Source organism: Artibeus jamaicensis, unplaced genomic scaffold, assembly GCF_021234435.1.
Source record: "Artibeus jamaicensis isolate MK-2021 breed Jamaican fruit bat unplaced genomic scaffold, CSHL_Jam_final contig_391, whole genome shotgun sequence".
Classification (NCBI taxonomy): domain Eukaryota; kingdom Metazoa; phylum Chordata; class Mammalia; order Chiroptera; family Phyllostomidae; genus Artibeus; species Artibeus jamaicensis.
In genome coordinates, this window is record NW_026521814.1 from 32,292,298 (window position 1) to 32,314,864 (window position 22,567).

Here is a 22,567-nt window from a genome sequence, read left to right on the forward strand (position 1 = left end):
AGGAGCTCTCCAAGTTTTCTTTTATAAGGACACTAATCCCACATATGAGGGCTTGGTCCTCCTTATTTAATTGCCCCCCAAAAGCTCCATTGCCTAATGCCATCACCGTGAGAGTTAGTAGTTAACATATGAATTTGGGCAGAACACAAGCATTCAGACCAGAGTCTTCTGCAGCTAGTCCCCCCAAATTTATGTTCTCATAGGCAGGCAAATTGCTCTCCAACTGTGAACTTGTGAAATTAAGCATGTTATAGCCTTCCAAAATGCATGATGGGACAGGTATAAAATACACATTCCTGTCCCAAAAGGAGAAGTAGGAAAGAAAAAAGAATGGCAAGTCCTAAGCAAGTTCAAATTGTTAAGGCTTGATAATACTTGTCTTTGGCCAGATGCTCTGCCCTCTGAGTCCACTCCTCATACTCACCCAGATCCAGGGCAGGAACGGGTTAAACAACTCATTTGGCACTCCTGACCACCTATTCGCACCAATGCCAGACTTTCTCTTTGCCCCACTCACACCCCTAAAGACCAAGATCATAGTCCTCAGGGGTGAAAATTTCCAGGCACTCCCCCAACTTGTGGGGAGGGGACCCCTCCCCACACATCCTGAGGCCTCACTGGTACCAGCTTCCCATAAGCCCAGCTGCCACCTGGTTCAGCAGAGGCTGACCCATCAGAGCTGGGAGGGGAGGAAAGAGGCCTCACAGTCAAAAAGGTTGAGAATGGAGGGTCTGGAACCAGGACACTGAATGACCACCCCAAGGCTCCTACACAGTGCCCCACTCCCGGTCTGCTCACATGTGTTCCGTCTTTGGCTTTTGAAGAGCTCACAACAGACAGCAGCACACCAGGGACATGGAAGTGTGGCCAGTACTTTTCCATTTACATCAGCAAATGGAAATGGCAAGGATTTGTTGCCGTTTTCTAAAAATCGGTTTGTTTGAGTCGTGGGGGAGGGCAATGTCATTTCCGATATTGAATCTGTCGTTGGGTGACAGGTCCTTTGACATAACTGTTAGGTAGGACAGGAAGTACACCAAGGCAGGGAGGAGGAGAGAGACCTGTCGCACCCATTCACCCAGCAGTCCCGAGCCTGGTCCGATAAAACGGCCAGGCATTCTGAACACCACATGCAGAGATAGCCCGGGAGGAGGGAAGGACTCAGTGAGACTCAGCTCCGGGAAAGAGAGACTCTGTAGCAATTCCACCAAGACAAAGAAAGGGCCTTTACTAGCCGAGAAAGAAAGCCTTTGTAGCTGTACATTATTCCCAAGGTTTAGAAGTGGGGAAGAGGAGGAGAACCTAAAACTGACTAAGGTAGGTAATCCATGAACCCCAACAGTCAGAGTACTCGGATTAGCTGAATGTCCACTTATAGCCTCAGCTCAAGTGTATAGAACAAACTTACTAACAACTTTATTTCCTTTATACGTGGGACATTCAGACTACCAGGGTGCCTGCTTGCAGATTTGTGCTTGTGTGTTTCATGCATAAACTTGCTGTCTCATTTCCACTTTACGTGTGTGTCTCTCATTTGAATGGGTCTCTTGCAAGTGAGGCAAGAACCAAGGAACAGGCTGGGGGGTGTACCGGCGGGGGGAGGGGGGCGCCCTAACTTAGATCTCTCCCTGGTAACATAAGTAACTCATATAACCTTACTCATAACAAGTATACAAACCCCTGAGTATTTGATAGGATTTTCTCTCATTCACCAGAACAATCCATTTAAAAGTGAAGAAATGGAGTCTGGAATAAGATCTGAGAGAAACACTCAGCAGAGACGTCACCCACCTTTGTACCCTGTGTTCACTCTGCAGTGAGGGGTTTCAGACCAGCTCCCAGCCCTGGGGCTTCTGAAGGAGGGGCAACGTGAGGTCTTCAGGCCTCACTCCCAGCGCACTGAGCTGAGCAGTAACCTTTCTGTTGAATTTGCTCACACCCCTGGAGTGGGGGAGTGGTGGGGGAAAATGGAGACAACTGTACTTGAACATAGATAAAAATAACAATAATAATTTGTTCACACGTCCTAAAATTTCATTCAGACAAAAGTTTCCCTGCTCAAAACAAGTTTGAAAACACTCTTGAAAGTTATGCAAGGTCAGTTTTCAGTTTCCCAGTAATTAACGTATTTAGTTTCCTTAATTCAAAGTATTTTTATATCTTCCAACTCTAATACTATAATCTGATTTAAGATCTCTAAAACTGGTCTTCACCATTAAATGCTTGTATTTTATGTTGACGCTGGAGGGTTTCTTCCCACAAATATTGGGAAATGCCATGACCCGCGGCAGGTCATGGCAGCGTCCTCACATCTGCAAACAGGAAGCACGTGCTCTTTTAAGGGGCAAAGTGGGATGGTGAAGAGATTGTGGACCCTTAACAAACCCTGTAGCAGCACCCCCCCCAGCATGCAAGCAGCCATAAGAAGGGTCTTCATCTCCATTGTTTCCTTCCCCAGCCTGCCCCCCCATTCCAGTTCTCACAGAGCCAACTCCTACTCATCTTTCAGGCCCAGCTGTACCTTCCTCAGGCCTTCCCTGACCCCTCTCCCCAAAACAAAGCGCATCTCCCTGTTCTCACAATAGTATTTAATTCCATGTTAATTTTCCCTCTTATTAACCGTGAACTTCTTGGAGGAAGAAAACTTGTATTGAAAACGTGTTTTTCAGTGTGCCTTATCATTTAGTGTACTGCCTGGTGCAAGATGGATGGTCAGTATCTACTGGGTGAATGAATGAATGAATGAATGATGCCTTCTTCATTCAAAGTGTCTTAGATAATCAGTCAGGCATTTATTAACCCCTGCAAAGAATACGTTGTCATTCACACTGACCATTGCGATTAGTACAACCACCTATTCTAACCTCCAGGAGCATAAGACCTAATTGGGAAAATGAAATACAAACGATGAAAAGATTGCCAGTGCCAGATAAGATACTAGTTTTCTGGTTCCTGGTTTATTAAATGAAAAGTAAAGAAGTGATTGTTGAGCTCTGCAAATGTTTTTGGAATTGGGAAAAAGGACAGAAGGAAAGTTTGACGCTGCTTTTTGGTGGTAGATAAAGAAGGGGGGAGGGAAGAGAGAGGGAAAGAGAAAGGGAAGGGAAGAGAAGGCAACCACAGCGGGACAGGAACAGGGTTGTTATCTCTGCAGGCGGAAGAGCCTCTTCCGTCATCCAACAAATACTTAACCAGGCTTTCACTCTGCGGTCGGCACCACGCCAGGCCCAGGGATACAGTAACGTCTGCCTCCGTGGAGCGTTCATTCCAGTGGAGAAGGCAGACGATTTGAATCAGAATCCATGCAGTTGGTAATGAGAGGTATAGAGAAAATGAAACGGGGTGGTAGAAGTGAGCGTAACAGAGATGTGACTTCAGACTGAGTGATCGAGGAAGCGCTCAAATAACAAGAAGGCACCAGTCCTGCCAAAGTCTGGGGGGAAAGGCAGAACACATAACGTGCACTAAGGCCTTGGGACAGGAAGAAATCCAGCACATTCAAGGGTCAATGTGGCAGAGATTATGAACAAGGGAGAGAGCGGGTGTCTGCAGAGAAGGGGGTGGGGCCAACCCCGGGGGCCCTCCACGGAAAGTTTGTGGGGTTCTGCTAGATGTGATGGGAGGCCAGTGGAAACTTTCAAGTAAAGAAATGCTAGGTTTAGGCAAAAGAATGATGAGAAGATTAGTTTGGCTGGAGCAGGAGATTGCTTTTAAAGAGCAAAAGAGTCTGAAGCCAGAAACAGGGGCAACAGGGGCAGATTTTGGAGGGCTTTGCACACAGGGCCAAGGAGTTTGGTTCTCATGTTCCAGGCCTCAGAGAGCCACTGGAACTACTGTTAGCAGAAGCAGCATGATCAAAAATTCTGACCTGGGGCCCTGCCTTTTATTCACAGCCTGCATCATCTCCAACTTCGACTCTCGCAGCCCTGTTGTGGATTTATTCGGCGACTTTACAACACACACAAAACACTCACAGACACACTCAAGTACACGCATATGCACTGAAACACTCATCTCCACAGGTGCACGAGGAAGGCTGTGCCTGGGACCTAGGCATTAGAATTATGAAGTTGGAAGCTTCCAACTGCATTTGCATTAGGAACGTTTCTGGACTAGCTCTGTGGTGGGAACGATTCTGAAGCCACATCTGGACCATGTGGGAAAGAAGGTCTTCCTTAGTTAGCCAGGCCAAGAGGACGGCAAGTGGGCACCCTCTCTGGCCTGAGGCACGGTCACACCGTGCAGGACAAAGGGTTGACTCTAGCACTCCAGGGCTCCGCACACTCGAGAAGGAAGTGTTGGGAACAGAGATCTTGCCTCCTCCCCTGAAACCAGACCACCTGAGCAGCTAACTGCATCACCCACATGTGAGGCTAAGTCCTGGGCATTGCCTTAGCTGAAAAAATAAGAATTAGTTGATTTCATCTGCATATATCTAACTAGAGATATTCAGCAAAATCAAAACTGGTATTTTTCTTTTTATCAGGGAATCTGTCTTATACGCTCACAGGTGTTGGGGTTTTTCTTACTTTCTTTTTTTATTGCATTTTTGTCTATTACCACTTATCACTGACAGGTGTTTTAATCCCAGAGCTCTTGACTTTAGTTTCCACTTTGCCACTTAATTTCTGCATGGTCCTGAGCTGCACAGGTCTTATCTGTCAGAGCCTCTGTTTATTTATCTGTGAAATGGTTGCCTTGACTAGATCACTGTTTTCCAGCAGACCAGTCCTGTGGGTGGGAGGAAGTGGGAAGGGTAGACAGGGGCTAGTGAATGCAACATCCCACACCTCCACTTTAGGGCACGGACTGGAATTGTCTGTATAATGCCCCTCGAGGATATATTTCTGCAACCAGAGTCAAATAAGAGTTTGGAAAAGTGGGAGGTCCACTTCCAGCTCTCCTTGAGAAGAAGGAAATCCACTCAGGATACATCGCTGGGGCTGAGATGGTGTGCAAAGTGGTTTTAAGCTTAAACAGCTGTTACGGTTTTCACGCTGAGGCCCTCTGACTTCAGAGAAAATGAGTAGAGAAGAGATGCAGCTCCTGCACCGAGCCAGCTTTGAAGCCAGGGTAGGTGGGAGGTAGAGTGACGCTTGAGAGGCAGGGCCACCGTGAGAGCCCCAGATTAAAGAGGCCAGAGAGCCAAGGAGTCTCCGCCTCCTGCCAACCTCTGCAGGACTGCAGCTCCCAGCTGTTGGAAGGATTTTAGTGTCTGGATTTAAATCCTTTGTGCCCAGTTCAGAGGCTGGTGCAGGAGCACATTTCCACTTAGAGTTGTAAAGCGACACCTATTTACAGCTGCGATGCCTGATCAGTGGAGATCGGATGAGTTGGTTTTCTTTGTGAACGGGAGGAAGGTAAGTGTTGGGTATTTGAGAGAGCAGAAAACTACTAGCTTGGGGGGGATCCTCTGTGGCCCATTTGGGTGGAAACCCCTCCAGTCAGGGACAGGAAGCCAGGGACTGGGCAACCCTACTAATTTGGTCTGTTCCCCACTCAGCCAGGCTCAGCCTCTGGGATGTGGGGAGGCCGTATAGCACTGAGGTTAACCCGTTGGTCGAATATGCTGGTTCTAACCCAGCTCTGTTATTTTACTGTATAAACTTACGTAAATTACTGCTCCTCTCTGAGCCTCAGAGCACCCATCCTCAGAACTGACTTTCTACAGCGATTGTCAAGATTAAAAGAGAGATGCTTCTTCACAGACTAAGAATCCCCTCAATGCCTGTAAATCACTCAGAATTGAGCTGGAAGCACTGTACCTAGTAGCATATCTTGAGCTTCAAACTCAAGAGAAGAAAGAGAACTTTATTTTTTTTTCTATTTATCTATTTATTTTTCTATTTCTCCATTGCACAGAATTGGTTGAAATGTAATTGCCATCAGTTTTGAGTCCCCTCTTCCCCTGGGTTGTGAAAACAGGGAAACTTTTCCTGAGTTCCAGGAGGAAGCTCTATGACAAGGGGGGGGTCTCCCCTTGTCAGCTTCCTTGGCGTCCTCCCCTCCAGTCCACACAGGCCACCAGTTAAGCCTCAGTGCCCTCTGCCAGAACCCATCCTTTCCTGAGTCCCTGTCTTCTTTTTAAAAGCATTTTTAAAGGTTTATTTATTCATTTCTAGAGAAGGAAAGGGAGGGACAAAAGGAGGGAGAGAAACATCAATATGTGAGAGAAACATCTTGATAGGTTGCCTCTCGCCACCAACCAGGGATCTGGCTCACAACCCAGACATGTACCTTGGCTGCGACTTGAACTAATGACCTTTTGGTTCGCAGGCCAGCACTCAACCCACTGAGCCACACTAGCCCGCCCAGTCTGTCTCTTAATGGAACCAAGCTGTAGCTCCCAAAGCAGGTGGCTTCTCTGGGGTCTCACTCCCCGTCCTCCGTGGCCCCGCACACCTAACTGGGACTCGATCATGTTCACCTGCTGCTCACCTCTCCAGAAAGGACATAGAACACAGAAGCTGTAAATTCTCATCATTTTCCTTCTAACTCTCTATCTTGTCTTCAGCCTCTGCAGCCAGCAACCACTGTACATTTGTCCAAAAATATCACTCATGGGCTGAGTCCTTATTCATCTGCTTTACTGCCCTAGACCTCAGAGGCTCTTTCCTGCATTTTCTGTTCCACATCCTCTGTGAAGTGGATGCAACTAGAACAGGGAATAACTATAGAGTTGGAGGAAATTTAAGTGTATGCGGTGGGGGGTGGCAGTCAGCTAGATAATGAAAATAGTACCCAACTACATTCTCAGTAAATGTTTCTAAAGAACCCGGGGTGGGAGGAAAGGCTGGCAGAGGAGGGCTTCTCCTTTCACTGATTAGAAGCTCCCTAGGGATCCAAAAAGCAGTTGAATTTTAATATCTTGACTTGGAAGCACCTTGCTGTACTTTTTAAAAATATTTGAAGTCACACTAGTTCATGTTTCTCTTCTGGGTAAAAGAGAAGAACCAAATGTGATGAATTGTATCTTCCTTTCTTGAACTGCCGGAGGGGTTTGCAGGACGCCCCGAGGCAAAGTCGAAGGAAATGTCCCCAAATAAGCAGAGGGGAAAGAAGTACCAAACAAGGTTCCTCTGTGTAAACCCCCCACTTTTTCAGGTGAGGGAGGGAGAAATTCTGCTGTTCCACCAAAGCCACCCTGGGGTCCTGAGCTGGGGCAGCAAAGACCGCCATCGGCCACCCTGCCACGCTGGCACCTCCAGGGTGACAGCAACTCGCTCGACCCCCCTTTCTGCCACCAGCACCTACGATCCCTGACGTTATCGCGTGCACTCCCCGCTGGAGGTGTCTCGGAGGCACCAGCATAGAAACGCTTCCTACCCAGCTTTCTTCCTTCCAGGACCCTTCACCAAACACACAATCACACGCACGGCATCCAAGCCTCCCCCAGCATGAACTATTTCAAGAGGACGAACGACTAGGCTGGAGGACCCAGTGGAGCAAACCCGAAGGACACAGCTTGCAGGGCCCCTGGACATAACCGTGGTTTCCCGCTCTCGCCACATCGGAAAGCGTAGTGGCCACACTTCTTGGGGCGTCTCGGACTCTGCAAGTGTGTGTGCGGGTTGTTTGCCCTCCGATCACAGAAAAGCAGGGGCAGCTGGAATCAAGCCCAGTATTGTACCCCAACCCCTAACTCGAGCAGGCCACGACAGACGCTCTAATTCAGTCCTCGTAGTAACCCCTCTTCTGTTTTCAACGCAGGTGATAGAGAGGAATGCGGACCCGGAAGTCACCCTGCTGACCTTCCTGCGAAAGAACTGGACCCTTTTGATCAAAGTCTCAGCCGTGCCTATATTTTCCTTAAAACCCAGGCCTACTGGGATTATGAGAGTCAAACTCTCCATCCCGAACAGTCAGCCCCTTGGCCCTTGCTCTGCCGTTGCAATTGTCAGTGGTTTTAAGGATATTAAGTTAACTGGGCTCTTTACAGAGGATGAAGTTTCTCTAGAGGTTCTTATATCTTGATTTCAAAGCAGTGAAACAGAAGCTAAGCTCTTTACTTCTGCATTAATTACCCCCGTAAGGGCCTTCCAGACCCCAGGAGGGCACTTATGTAAGGGAGGGTTGTGTTTCCTGTCCCCTGTCCTGGGAAAAAAAAAACCAAAAAATTTTCCAGATTTAGGAACAGCATACATCAGAGAAAAAGATCGCCTTTTCCTACGTCTGTTTCCTTACAGCAGATTGCCTCCCACCATTTTACATTCTGAAATTTAAATCTTCATCCCAGCAAACATATTTTGATTGATAAATCAAATGGATCACCCAGGGAAGACCAAAAAAAGAAAGACAGAACTACAAATTGAGGAAATCAGCCCCTCAATAAGTGTTGGTTAAAAGCCATGGTTTTTCATTAGTTGTCAATGTTTGAAAATAAGGAAATCTCATACGTGGTTTTAAGAAACAAGATTTTTAGCTTCTCATAAAAGATGGGAAGATAGCCATTCCTCTGTGCCTGGAGCCTGGCTTAGAGGTGAGCAGGGACCACCCCCTGTGCAGGGTGCAGGGGGGGCTCTCCTGCTACAGCCAGCCCGCTCCCTCGTTCGCATAACCTCTCTGGTCATTTAAGGTTACGACTTAATTTAAACGAATAAGCCCCATGACTTTAAAAAATCCCAAGTCTTCTTAGCCAGTCTGGTTAATTACATCCAGTCCTCTAAACTTTGTGGAAATGCACCACAGTTAGAGAGAAGGTGGAATAAAGAGGTGCAGCAGAGGCTGAGCCTAGAGCTGGAAGCGAACCTGCACCAAGCAGAAGCAGAGGGACGCTCAAGGTGGTCTGGGAAAACAGGGTGGGGGTTTTCTCCCAAGCCTCACTCACTTGCGTTCAAATGCAATACAAATTACTGGGCAAAACTAGCAACACACAGAAGTGCTAAAAACAAATTCTCTTCCAACTGCATAATTAGAACCAAGAAATGATGAAATAATCCATTATCCTATGAGATACTAATGGAAAGCACATGAAGCTAAAGTAGGTACTATTTGGTTGGCCAAAGAGTTCATTTGGTTTTTCCCATAAGATGGCTCTAGTAGTGCTTAGTTTGTCTTGAATTTCATTTGAAACACTTTTGTTAGATCGTATTGTGACAGCTGTCATATCAGCATGCATTTCTTAAAAACTTACCAAAATTGGTGAATTTTTGTGTAGCCATTTTAATATTCAAGATGGAAGAAAATACCAAACACTTTCAGCATATTATGCTTTATTATGTCAAGAAAAGTAAAAATGCAACTGAAATGCAAAAAAGATCTGTGCAGTGTATGGAGAAGATGCTGTGACTGAGCAAACCTGTCAAAAGTGGTTTGCAAAGTTTTGTGCTAGAGATTTCTCAGTAAGTGGTGGGTGCTCCATGCTCGGTGAACCAGGAGAAGTTGATAGCGATCAAATCAAGGTATTAATTGAGAACAATCAACATTCTACCACACAGAAGATAGTTGACATACTCAAAATATCCAAATCAATAAAGTGATTGGTGAAAGTGAAAAAACTGTGTTTTTTATTTTATGGAAAAAACTAAATGGACTTTTTGGCCACCCCAATACTCTTTCCTCTTTGCAAGTGAGAGAACAGTAGGGAGAGGTTAATACAATTAGTGTCACACAGCTGATAGGTATGGAGTGGCCTTTACTGAGACCTGGAGGCGATGACTTCCCAGACCCGCACCCCTCACACACACGCCCAAAGAAGACTTTCCTCCACTAGCAACACCCTAGGGAGGCAGCTGCAATGAAGGCCACACATCCACGTTGGCATCTTTTCCTTGACCACCTCCTTCCAGTAGGTCTCACGGGAACCAAAGACGGCTGCAGAAGAGGAGGCTGTGGCGCCTGTACTGTGATGGTGTCCAAGTGCGACCCTGTGTCCAAGGAGATCAGGTATCCTCCCCAGAAACCCAGAGGCCAGAAGGGGGCTTTGATATTTTGCCAGGCTTGTGTTCTCATCTCACAATTTTAAAAGGTTTCTCTAAAAATCTGATAAAACGATGACCTCTCCACTCAGACAATGCATTAAATTAATTATGTTTTGCACACACTTTCAGGGAGATCACGGTCCTCCTGAGCCCCATATATGCATTGCAAGTTCAGAAACCCCAGTTTAGGACAAGCATTCACTTTACAGATGAGAAAGCTGAGTTTCAACAGTACCTAGGGACTTGTTCAAGGTCATACAGCTAGTAAGTCATAGGATGAGGACTCAAAACCCTGTGTTTTGGCTGACGCTAATGCCCTTCATACTGTTGGGCTGGAACGACCCTGCAGAGCAGGACCCGGGCCATACTTGCCTCTGTAAATTAAGGACCAGATTCCAGGACTTGGGCTGCTTTCAAATCCACTGGACCCCGCCCCCAAAAATCAAGAAATGGCCTCAGAACACAAGCCATCCAACACTGTTCAGTGACCTTATATAGGGAGTTTAAAATTAGGAAGCAAAAAAAGTCACCACTGTGGGTAAAAGACATGGGTGTGCCTTTTGCCTGGTATGGGGCCAATGTCCTAATGGATACCTGTTGAGGTCCAACCTGGTGACACAACTCCATTCCCATTAAGTCCAGACCCAGGTAGTCTGTTCTGGGCTTACGAAGTGTTTCTGAAGTTCAGAATGTCCCTGAGGGTCCCCACTTTTCCAGATACCACAGAGTCAGCAGAGGGGGCCCTTCCTCCCTGCCCTGCCTCCAGTTCCCCTCTCCCAGGCTGCACGTCCTAGGCCTGGGGGGCTTCCTGCTGCCCTTCTTGCTTCCCAGGTTCCCCACGAGGCGGGGCCGTTATTGCCCTTGATTTTCCTTACTTCTCATTCAAAGACACTTCTCCATCACTGCGTGCCTGGTGCCCATCTGCTCTCTGTATGGAGCTGCTGTCACCACTGTGGAAGGTGTGGGAAGCATCAAAACCAAGCTGCACCCCGTGCAGGTAAGAGCACATGTTGATTCTCGCCTCTTCACTTTATCTTTTTAATGGATTCTGAACGGACTGTGCTTCTTGGGGCTTCTAGACTGTGGTCAGGTCAGTAGAATCTTTGGCTACATATCAATCAAGGTAATAATATCTGTTATGTAGTTAAAAGAAAGCTGGAAATCCATCCGAATTTTCTTAATGATCATCTTTTTTTCTTACTTTGTTTATTTGAATGATAAAAAGGATTATCAAAACATTGATTAATACCTATTGGACTGATATGGAATAACTAAACAAAATAAACATCTCTGAAGTTAACAGGATAAAATTCAGGATTATTCCCTGTGGCCTGAAGGTCTTGGGAATAAAACCAGAAATGAGGGTGCCTGCACCAGGGCACAAGCACAGTCCTTTCTCCAAAGCTTAACTCGAAACTGGGACACAGAGACTGGTTATAGGAGCGCTGTGACATGCATTGGCAGAAAACAGTGATTCCTTCGTCATTGTCTGGACCTATGACTCCCTATGATCTGGGGAGTCATTGGTCCAGATCCACCAACACCACAGGTCCTTCCAGGCAGGAGGAACTTAGGTTTGACCACATGAAAATCGATTCCAAGGAGGTCAGCCAACACTAAGGACCCAATGGAGTTCATAGTCTTGGAGAAGGTCAGAGAATATGTTTACAGCAAGGGTGATAAACCTGACTCCTAGGACAATCCTACGTTATATTGTGAAATCTAGCACAGGACTTCCCAAATGTTCGTGTGCCTAAGAATCAGCAGGGAGTTCTTTAAAATGCAGATTCTGAGTCAGAAGGTTTGGAGCAGAGGCCTGAGGTCCCGCATTCCTATCAGCTCCCAGGTGGAACCAATACCCTTGGCCCACAGACTACATTCTAAAAGCAAAATGCAGAACACAGACCAAAATCTTGGAGCTTTGGAACTAGAGTTCCTCTTGAGCCAACACAGAAGAATTTAAATAAGTAACTGTGAGGTCAGCAGTAGATAATCTCCAAGTTAATCAGAAAGAGATGACCCCATGGTCAGAACTGAGCTGGTCAAGAAGGAAAGGTGTTGAAGAAAATGGTTTTTAAAACCTACCCATAATTTCCTTATAATTACTGATTTCTGGGGAATTCTTCTTACTCTGGGAGGGAGGTTGGACACTGCTAATTCCCAATTAGAAGTATCTTGACATTTGAGCTTGAGAATTTATTATAATGATAGAAAATGGCTTCTGAGTCACTTCTTCCAGGAGCAGAGTAGGGAAGGGGACACTGGCCATCTCCAATCAAGGGGAGGAGGGCACAACCTAGGGAATGAGTTCTGCCCTGTCCGGGGAGATGCGGACGTGGACCCTGGGGAGAGGAGGTGGCAGCAGGAAGGCAGGGCCTGTGGCCATGTATGTGTGCTTCCAGGAGAGGATCGCCAAGAGCCACGGCACCCAGTGCGGGTTCTGCACCCCCGGGATGGTGATGTCCATGTACACGCTGCTCAGGAACCACCCGCAGCCCTCAGAGGAGCAGCTCATGGAAGCCCTGGGGGGTAGGTTTGACACAGGAAGTACTCACCACCCCCAAGGTTAGGTGGGAAGTGTGCCTCAGACTGCTTCACCCCACCCACAGTGTCACCCCAGCCCCACTCAGGGAGTGCCTTGGTCGTTTCTAAAGTAGCTACCATTCACCCAGGAGAGAAGAAGAGCATTTGCTGAAGTGACCTGCACAGAACTAACACAGTGCACGTGAACCACGCCCCCACTTGAAACCCCACTTCTCTGTCTAGTGACTTATGTGGCTGCCTACATTAGGGGTGTCATAACCAAGAACCACAAACTGGGTGGGTCAAGACAACAGGATGTATTCTCACACAGTTCTGGAGGCCAAGAGTCTGAAATCAAGTCTGAAGGGTCTGCAGGATCCTTCCTTGCCTCTTCCTAGGTTCTGGTGTTGAGAGTCACCCCAACTTACAGATGCATCACCCCACCCTCCATTTCCACCTCCTCACGGCCACCTACCCTGTGTGCCAGTGTCCAAATTTCCTCCTTACAAGGGCACCAGCCACTGGATCGGGACACGCTCTACTCCATTATGACCTCAATTTAATATGGGTGCATCAGCAGAGACCCTATTTCCAAATAAGGTCACGTGTACAAACTCCAGAGGTCAGGACCTCAACATATGTTGTGTCCCCTTTTTCAGGGGACACAATTTAACTCATCACAGCTCTTCACACATCAATAGGATCCTTTAAAATCTGGAATGTGGTTAAGTTACTAAAGATTTCATAAGCATATCCCTCTTGCAGGATTAACAAACACCATTTTCAAGGGTCAGTAATCTCTAAACTAGTCCCATGTTTGACACACAAATTCTTAGACTGAGTCCTAAGCTCGATCTAAGAATTTGACATTCTCCTAACGTGCCAGCTCCTAGCGAACTTCTTTTCCTCTCTCTGCTCCATTGCAGGAAATCAGATCAAGTCATCTAAAATCTCCCCCTTCCTTAGGTCCTTCAACAGCTCCTCCCCCCCTCACATGTGGCCAAGCCTACCCTCCTTCACCAGGCATTCAGAGAAGTCCAACTGGGCTCACTAATTCGTGCTTCCTCCTCTGCTACATGGCTCTCTGCTGGCCAGTCCCCTTGCAGTCCCTAGTTTCTCTGCACATTTTCCTTTCTGCACTTTTGCTCAAGCTGCTTTGTGAATCCTGAATGTCCCTCCCCTGCTCTCCACCAACCCATTGCTTTCTCATCCTTCAAGCCTGGGCATCTTTGTGAAGGCTTCCCGAATAAATTATATTCCACACTGACCCTCCTCCACCCCCACCCCTATGCCTTCATCCTTGGAAACCTGAGGTTCTCAAACATCACCATGCAATGGAATCACCCACAACCTCTTAAATGCAGATTCCTGGGCCCATCCCTGGATGTTCTGATTCAGGAGCATTTTTTAACAAACACCCTCAGGCAATTCTGATGTAGTGACCTAAAAGCCACTGGGGAGCCTTACTGACAAACTGTCCAAGGCATGACTCTTTGCTCATGTAGTGCCTTAGAAATGGCCTGTATTTTTTTGTGTTTGAAGATCCCTATACCTTTCATAGTGTCTGAGATATAGTTGTTGTCAATAGATACATGTTGAATGAATGAATAAATTAACAGATGCATGCCAGCAAAATCACCAAACAGACTATCGTCTTCTTTAGGACAGAGAATAAAACTGGAATTGAGGTGGTGAAAAAGATAATATTCTAAGAAGAGAAAAAAAGGATTGAATAGTCTGGCAGATATGTAAATACTCTAAGAGATGCCCGGGCTTATTTACCTTTCAAAAGCAACCAGTTAAAATAAAGCCTACTGATAGCCATGCTCCTTATTTTACTAGGCAATCTGTGCCGCTGCACAGGGTATCGGCCGATCCTCGATGGTGGGAAGACCTTCTGCACGGTGAGTAGGTGACTGTGGGCACACCTTGCAGAGCAAGAGTGGGAGCTGGAGACATTTGGGCAGGAGCAGAGAACTGGAGGATCTAGTACTTTGCTAGATACTTAGGAAAAACTATTGAAGGAAGAGGATAGCAGAAGTGAGTTAGGAGTAAATGGGAAATAAAAGAGCCAGCAAATGGAAACCTGCTTTAAACCTGCTTCATTGATTGTCCATTTATTCCCAGTGAGTGCCATGCAGATTCCAAATGTGTAGTGGCCTAAATGATTTTCTTTTTTTTATGTTTTTAAAATTTTTTGCCTTTCTTTTGCTATTTTAAGTTCCTTATATAAATGTTAACATTCATTGTTGTTGAGTCTTATATATGGTAAAAAATGGACAAATAGTCATTGCCCTGAAAAGCATCTTAGTGATTAATTTTACCACTAGTATTTTACCTAACAAAAAATTCAGAGATGTACCCAAAGTTGTATGAGTAATAAACAGAAATGTATATTACAATGTGCTTTCTAGTTATAAAACATCAGATAAAACCTGAGTATACATCAATAGCAAAATTTACATGTATATATCCAGATGATGGATTATTATGCAATAAGCAAAATTATATTTTAAAGATGTTTTCATAATGTGGAAAAAAAGGTTCCTGATGTAAATGAACAAATAGGTAAATAAATAAACAAAACAATAGAGAAGTGAACAAAAGGCAAAATAAAAAGTGTGTTGTATTATAAACATAGTACAAATATTTATTATGTACAAATATTGTCAGTGGAATAGGGTAATGATAGTTTATTTCTTTTGTGCTTCTCTACAATATATTCCATATTATTGCTTTATACTTAATTAAATATTTTCTATATGTTATGTGTCATAAGTTTTATATAAACTATATGTATCATTTTACTTTAAAAACAAAGAAAAAAGATCTCGTGATGTTCCCTATTCTAACAGAAACCACCAAAAGTGATGAAAAATGTCATCTCGTTTAAATTGCCAAACCTCTCAAGGCACACACCCATTCACATATTAAAAAAATAAGTTTTTCATCTCGGGGCATTTCCCCTTCCAGGATTCAAACGGCTGTCAACAGAAAGGGACGGGAAACTGCTGCTGGGATCAGGGAGAAGATTCCTCACGTGGCAGGAATAGTGACGTAAGTCCCTTTACTTGTTTTGTCCTCTCCCTGAGAGCACTGCTTGGTGCTGGCCCAGTGTTGACACCAAGCTTGTCATCCTCTGCTTCACTTCAACAAATGTCCCAAGTGTCCACACGAAGAAAGCGCTTTTCATTCGGGAGGTGGCTCAGGTGGTGACTCGAAGCCCAGGCTCCGACCTTCCTTCCTCTGGGCTCTCTGGAACCTGAAACCACAGAACAAAACCCTGCTCCGACGAGAGGGAAGGGATGAGCCCCGTCCTTGGGCGGAGAAGGGCTTCTGTGCCCGCCCCACTCCTGCAGAGCTGTCCTCTGTCCCTGTGTCTACCTGTTTGTTCACAAAGGGCGCAGCAGCCTCCGGAAGGCTCAAAGTCACGTGGTCAGTCCGTGCCCCTGCACAAACCTCACCTAAAACATTCCAGTCCCCGGCTTGGCCCTCTCAGAGACACCAGTTTTCAAAATAAGACCCACTGCCAGGTTCTTAAATGACTGATTTGGAGAAGCTGGAATTCAGGATAAATAGAGTTGGCTCCCTATAGATGAGGAAATCCAAAGGGACAGAGTTGGCTTTAGAGGAAACTGCGCCGTCATCTCCCCCCTGAATCTCTCCCTGTTTCTCAGACCTTCCTTAGTCCCCTTCTTGGCCTCCCACTGCCACTGTGTTGTGGGTCTGAAGAGGCCTGTGATGAGCAGAACACTGGGCCTCACCCCACGACCATTTCACAGGGAAATACTGCCTTGGAGGGGTCATTACGTTCAAAAGTCTGACTCGTGGGCGTTGTGGCCTTGGCTATTCAATCTGGGTGATGATCGGGCTCTAGAAAGCACCTGACTTACTTTGACTAAATTCAAAAGAACATGTGAGGGAGGAGCCCCCAAAAACACAGAATGTGTTTATAAAAAACTGTGTTATTTATTCTTACATGTTTAAACTTCAGTCACCTTCTCCACTGGATGCAATACACCCATCGAGACTTTTTCCCCTCACTCTTAGTTTTTGAACTCATTTATTTTTATGCCTTTTAGTGCTTCTGCTGTTTTGTTTGTTTGTTTGTTTCACCTCTTCCACATCAGCAAAATGTTTCCCTCCGAGGAGTTTTTTCACTCAGGGAAACAAAAAAAGTCACTCAGGGTGAGATTGAGTGAACAGGGGGGTGGGACACGGGGGTCATGCCGTTTTCGGTCAAAAACTGCTGAACACTCAGCAGTGTGGGCAGGCGGACTTGTAATCGCCCTTCATGAAACGGGCAAAACTCAGTGAAAAAGTCTTCAAAAAAGAAATCACTGATGCCGAACGCAGCCTCTCACAACAGTGCCAGCTGGTACACTGATACAGATGGGTTCCTAGAACACTCCCCTAGTGGGGGCTCACCCCCAGAAGATAATTCCAGTTTTGGGGGTTCCTACCTCATATGTGTCCTGATATTTCTTCACAAAGAGAAACACAAATATAAAGCAGATCTTATGGCCACTGAGCCACATGTCCTTCCCCTATAGAAAAACAACACACAGGAGGCCACAATTTGAGAAGGTGAGCACGGATGCAGAGCAGTTGAATTATCTTTTTTTTTTTAACTTTTTTTTATCGATTATGCCATTACATTTGCTCTATTCCACCCTCCATTCCCCTCCACCCTGCATACCCCTCCCCCACCATTTCCCCCTTTAGTTCATGAACACGTGTCTCAAATTCTTTAGATTCTGTATTTCCCCTACTATTCTTACCCTCCCCCCATCTATTTTCTATCTACTGTCTATGCTACTTATTTTCTGTACCTTCTCCCCCCTTCCCCTCCTCCCACTCCCCTGTTGCTAACCCTCCATGAGATCTTCATTTCTATGGTTCTGCTCCTGATCTAGCTGTCCTCTTAGTTTGCTTTTGTTTTAGGTGTGGTTCTTAATAACTGTGAGTTTGCTGTCCTTTCACTTTCATCTTTTTTATCTTCTTTTTCTTAGGTAAGTCCCTTTAACATTTCATATAATAAGGGCTTGGTGATGATGAACTCCTTGAATTTGGTCTTATCTGAGAAGCACTTTATCTGTCCTTCCATTCTAAATGAAAGTTTTGCTGGGTAGAGCAATCTTGGTTGTAGATCTTTGGTTTTCATGACTTGAAATACCTCTTTCCAGCCCCTTCTTGCCTGTAAGGTCTCTTTTGAGAAATCAGCTGACAGTCTGATGGGAACTCCTTTGTAGGTGACTGTCCCCTTAGCTCTTGCTGCCTCTAGGATTCTCTCCTTCATTTTAATCTTGGCTAATGTAATTATGATGTGCCTTGGTGTGTTCCTTCTTGAGTCCAACTTCTTTGGGACTCTCTGAGCTTCCTGGATTTCTTGGAAGTCTATTTCCTTTGCCAGATTGGGGAAATTCTCCTTTATTATTTGTTCAAATAAGTTTTCCACTGGTGGCTGTGCCTTTCCCCCTTCTGGTTCCCCTATAATTCGGATGTTGGAACGTTTAAAGATGTCCTGGAGGTTCCTAAGCTTCTCCTCATTTTTCTGAATTCTTATTTCTTCATTCCTTTCTGTTTGATCATTTTTTCCTTCCTTCTGGTCCACTCCCTTGATTTGAGTCCCAATTTTCTTTCTATTACTATTGGTATCCTTTGTATCACCATTCATTTCAATTAGTTTAGCTTCCATATGTTTCTCTAATTTGTGACTAAAATCAACCAGTTCTGTAAGGATGCTGATAACCAGTGTTTTGAATTGTGCATCTGAAAGACTGGCTATTTCTTCATCACTTAGGTCTATCAGTTCTGGGGCTCTGAGTTGTCCTAGAGCCATTTTTGGTCTATTCGTGCTGTTAAGTGAGCGGAGCGAAGCCTTAGTTGTTTACCAGGACGGGGAGACCCAGGTCGCTGGTTTGTGACGCTGTGTGTGGGGGCGTGGTCAGAGAGGGAGCAATGGCGGTCCTCTCCGCTCGCCCAGCGCATCCAGTCACTCCACACGCCTGGGGCTTGTTGTGCGAGCCTGCTGCCCGCACCGGCTTCCCTTCTCACTGGTTTCTCCGCACGTAAATGCGCGCGACCGACCGACCCACCGCGTCCCTTCTTTGTGCGCTCCGGCAGCCAGCTCGCTCGCGATCGCGCCCTCGGTTGCCTGCGCGCACCGCGCACCGCCCCCGGGAATTTTTTCTTGCTAACCTGCTCCGCTGCTGGCCTCGCTCCTCGTACCGATCCAGCTGAGTATCTAGTTGTCCTTTGGACTCCATATTGTCGATTTTCCGTGTGGCTTGGTTGTGACTGCTGTTAAAAATAGTTGTGCTTAGATTTGGTTGTGCACAGAGGCGAAGTGGTTTCTCCACCTACGCCTCCATCTTGGCGGAAGTCGCAGTTGAATTATCTTAAGGGTAACCTTCTAGAAGACCACTCTCTCCACCAGGGTAGGCCTGACATCTGCCCCTAGACACCCCCTCCTATTTAAGCTACTAAAATATCTTCCACTGAGCAACTGTCACATCTTGGTCCAGCACCTGTCAAGGGGAACTTTTAATTCCTCATTAGGTTTGTTTTCCTCTTTCATTCTCAAACACAATCTCATTTCTAGGTTTGAGAGATACACACATTATTATTTCCAGTGCTGCCTACACTTCCAGTTCCAGCTAACACAAAAACTGGTCACTCAGGTACCAGCCTGTCGTGCCTCAATCTGGGGTTCTACTAAGAACCTTTACAAGGCACAATTGCAAGTTTGCTTTCTAGATCCCAAGAAAGCCTCAGAGAGGAAGTAAAAGATCAGGAGTGTTGGATAAATAAATGTCAGGCCACTTTACCTGTCATAAGTACCCTTCAAAACAGGCATTGTTTCCACTTATCCTTTAAAAGGTTAAGTACCTTTCCATAGGAAGGGCCAGAGTCATGGCAGAGCCGAGAGTGAACCCAGATCTGCCTGCCCGCAGCTCCTCCCCACGCTCCACCCCACGACAGAGACCCCCTGCCCTGCTCCCAGAGCACCCTCCCACCTCCCCGACCTCTGCAGGGATGTTTTCTGGGAATAAACACTGGATTCAGGCAAGATTGCAACAGAGGCAACTTTTCACTGTGCTTTAGTTTTCTAATCATCAAAATGGAGATGATAAGGTGCTTTCTTTGTATAGTTGTTGTGAAATTAAATAAATTACTAGTACCTGTAAAGCACCTGGAAAACAAGCACTCCATAAATACTAACTCTTGCTATTAAAGTTGGTGGGGGGAAGTTTACACATGGGCACATTATGTTTAGAGTCATTTTTACTTAAGCTACAGGTCTTTTCAGAGCTTTTAGCCTTTGGAAGCCCAGCTCGACAGATGAGAGGATAGTGGTTTGCATTCCAAGCTTATACGACCTCTGATAGTTTTCAGGGACTCTGCTAGTGCTCAGTTGGGGACTGTTTGAAGTATCGCATGGAATACCTTTTTCTTCAGTATTATATTAGTGGCAAATCAATATTTTTCTTACAATAAAAGGCTTCCTTAAACCAATTTGGTTGGAACTATTTCTCTGTACAAGGAGAGTAGGAGAGTTATTACTATGTCCATTTTGCCTAATTAATTAAATAATTGTGATGTGAGCTGTGCTGATGGGCCATCTTCTCTGCCCTTTACACAGATTTCCACAGGGTTATTTGCAAAAGACGAGTTCCAGCCCTTGGACCCTACCCAGGAGCTCATATTTCCCCCAGAACTCTTGGTAAGATGAACTGGGTGTTTTACGTGCTTGTTAAAATATCACTGGTTATAGACTTAGTTTCTAAACCACCCTTTCCTTCCTGTGTTTCGGAAACGTTGGATCAGACTAATGTGCTTGTCCCTGCTCTGCTCATTAAGGCCTGGCCGATGATGGACACGTTCCCCAGAGCCTCAGTGAGGCTGTTTGTTAAATGACATCATCCTTACCCTCATCATCGCCATCGAGCATGTGTCCCTGTTGACTGTCCCAAGGCATACAGCTTTGCTCAACTTCTAACTCGTCTTTCTGGCCATTCCAGTAGAGCAACCCTAAGGGGCACTTCCAGCCTCGCGCCCCACCCACCCCATTCCTCACCCTTCTCTCTCTCGGCATCTCTATCTTTCCTCTCATCATCCAATGGTCCCATTCTATAAAAGGACTAAGTCTGAATGGGGTTCCGATGTGTTTATGCAGGCAGTTGACAACTACCTACTCATTCAGCCACATGCCAGGCACTGTTTTAGGTACTGAATATACAGCAGGGAACAAAACTACACAAAGACCTCGAGGAGTTCGTGATCTGGGGGGAGAGACAGACAATAAGCAAGATAAGAGATACAGAGTATGAGCAAGTGAGAAAAAAATAAAACAGGAAAGAGGGATAGGATGCAAGGGGTTTCGGTTTTAAATACCCAGTGACAGAAGACTTCTCTGAGGAGGTGACATTTGGAGAAAGCCGTAAAGGAAGGGAGGGAGTCAGACTCAAAGATATGTGGAGAAGAGCAAGCCAGGCAGCGTGACTCAGCAAGTGTAAGTGTGGGGAGAATGTCCCTCTGGTCAAGGACAGAGCAGGGGCCAGCCTGGCTGGGGTGGGGCAGAGGCAGGGGTAGGGGGCAGGAAGGCAGACCGTACCGAACTTACAGCTTTTACTGTGTGAGAGGAGAAGCTACTGGGGAGGCTGGATGGAGACCGGGTTTGCTCCTTTCAACATTGTAATGGGATGCGAGGTCACGCAGGCTATTGGGATGGGCGGAGCTTGCAGAGGGGCAAGGGAAGAAGCAGGGAGCCAGTCAGGGCGCTGGTGGTGTCCTAGGAGATGGTGGTGTCCTAGGAGATGGTGGTGCTGGACAGGCTGCCTCTGTGCAGGTGATGAGGAGCAAGTGGATTTTGGAATAAGAGCCAACAAGGTTTGCTGATGGACGTAATGTGGGATGTGGGAGAGAGAGAGGAGTCAAGGCTGACTCGGGGCTTTGGGCAGCTGGAAACTAGCCATTTCCAGAGAAGGAGAAGACTTCCTAAGGAGCAGAGTGTTTTTCCTTTTGGGGGGATTCTTTTGGGAGGCTTGGAAGAGGACAAAATATGAGCATCTTGGTTTTAAACATATCAAATTTGAGATGCTTATTACACATCGAAGAGTAGTCACTGAGAATTCATTCAGATAAATGAGTTTGGATTTTAGGTGAAAAGTCCAGGCTGAATACATTAATTTAATAACATTAGTATAATCATGATTTTTAAGGCCACGATACTGAATTATGTTAAATTAATCTATACTGCAATGTCAGTGATGGGTGCCAGTTCACACTGTCACTTGTCTCCAAAGAGCTACCCACAAACAAGTCTTAAGCTAAAGGAGTAAACATCAAATTATGGAAATTCAGGCATTAGTCAGTGGGCATAGTGAGTATCTATTTGGTCAAGTGCAGCCCAGGCCTCCTGAAATCTCTCTAAAGGAACGTACCTCCACCTGGGACCTTGCCTAACCCAGGAAGACAGGCGTGCCCTGCGCCCACACATTTGTCATTTGCACTTAGAGAATGGCAGAGAACCCAGAGAAAAGAACCCTGACCTTTCATGGAGAGAGGGTTACCTGGATCTCCCCTGGGACCCTCAAGGATCTCTTGGAGCTGAAAGTGAAATACCCTGAAGCCCCCCTCGTCCTCGGCAACACCTCACTGGGTGAGTGATTACCATGGTTCTGATGCTCCTGTTAATGCCCAGATGCACTTACTCTCCCCTGCCTGGCTGTCAGTCTATGAGCACAGCTTTTTAAGGATAACACCCCATCCTTTATAATAAAAGTAATATATTATAAAATATAGTTATGTCACATATTCATAATATAATAATTACATGTTATACAGTCACATAAAAGTATAGCACAAACATTAATATATTATATTACATTACATTATATTATGTTATAATGGTCTCCAAAGTTGAAGACCCTAGGAGCATGCAGGGTAACCCCTTGAGGCGTCGGGGGAAAGTATTAGAGGGCTTTTATTAATCATTTATTTTATCTTGTCCTTATTTTACATTGCTTTTGCTGAACAGTGAGTAGATATAAGAGAATTTTATAAAATATATGCGGGTAAATTAACAATGCACACCCATCTATCACCTACTCCCCGTTTAA

At 45.8% G+C, this 22,567-nt stretch overlaps 1 protein-coding gene across 1 annotated transcript in view; it reads left to right on the forward strand.

Annotated features, from left to right (window-relative positions):
* The first annotated feature begins 5,306 nt into the window (after positions 1-5,306).
* The window catches only part of LOC119065518 (aldehyde oxidase 2-like), a 75,583-nt gene continuing 58,322 nt past the window's right edge, over positions 5,307-22,567 (forward strand). The window contains exons 1-9 of the mRNA XM_053665017.1: positions 5,307-5,360; positions 7,711-7,768; positions 9,789-9,885; positions 10,809-10,917; positions 12,323-12,449; positions 14,286-14,347; positions 15,417-15,500; positions 20,089-20,169; positions 21,963-22,107. Coding sequence (XP_053520992.1) covers positions 5,307-5,360; positions 7,711-7,768; positions 9,789-9,885; positions 10,809-10,917; positions 12,323-12,449; positions 14,286-14,347; positions 15,417-15,500; positions 20,089-20,169; positions 21,963-22,107 — 817 coding nt within the window. The remainder of the gene's footprint in view (positions 5,361-7,710; positions 7,769-9,788; positions 9,886-10,808; positions 10,918-12,322; positions 12,450-14,285; positions 14,348-15,416; positions 15,501-20,088; positions 20,170-21,962; positions 22,108-22,567) is intronic.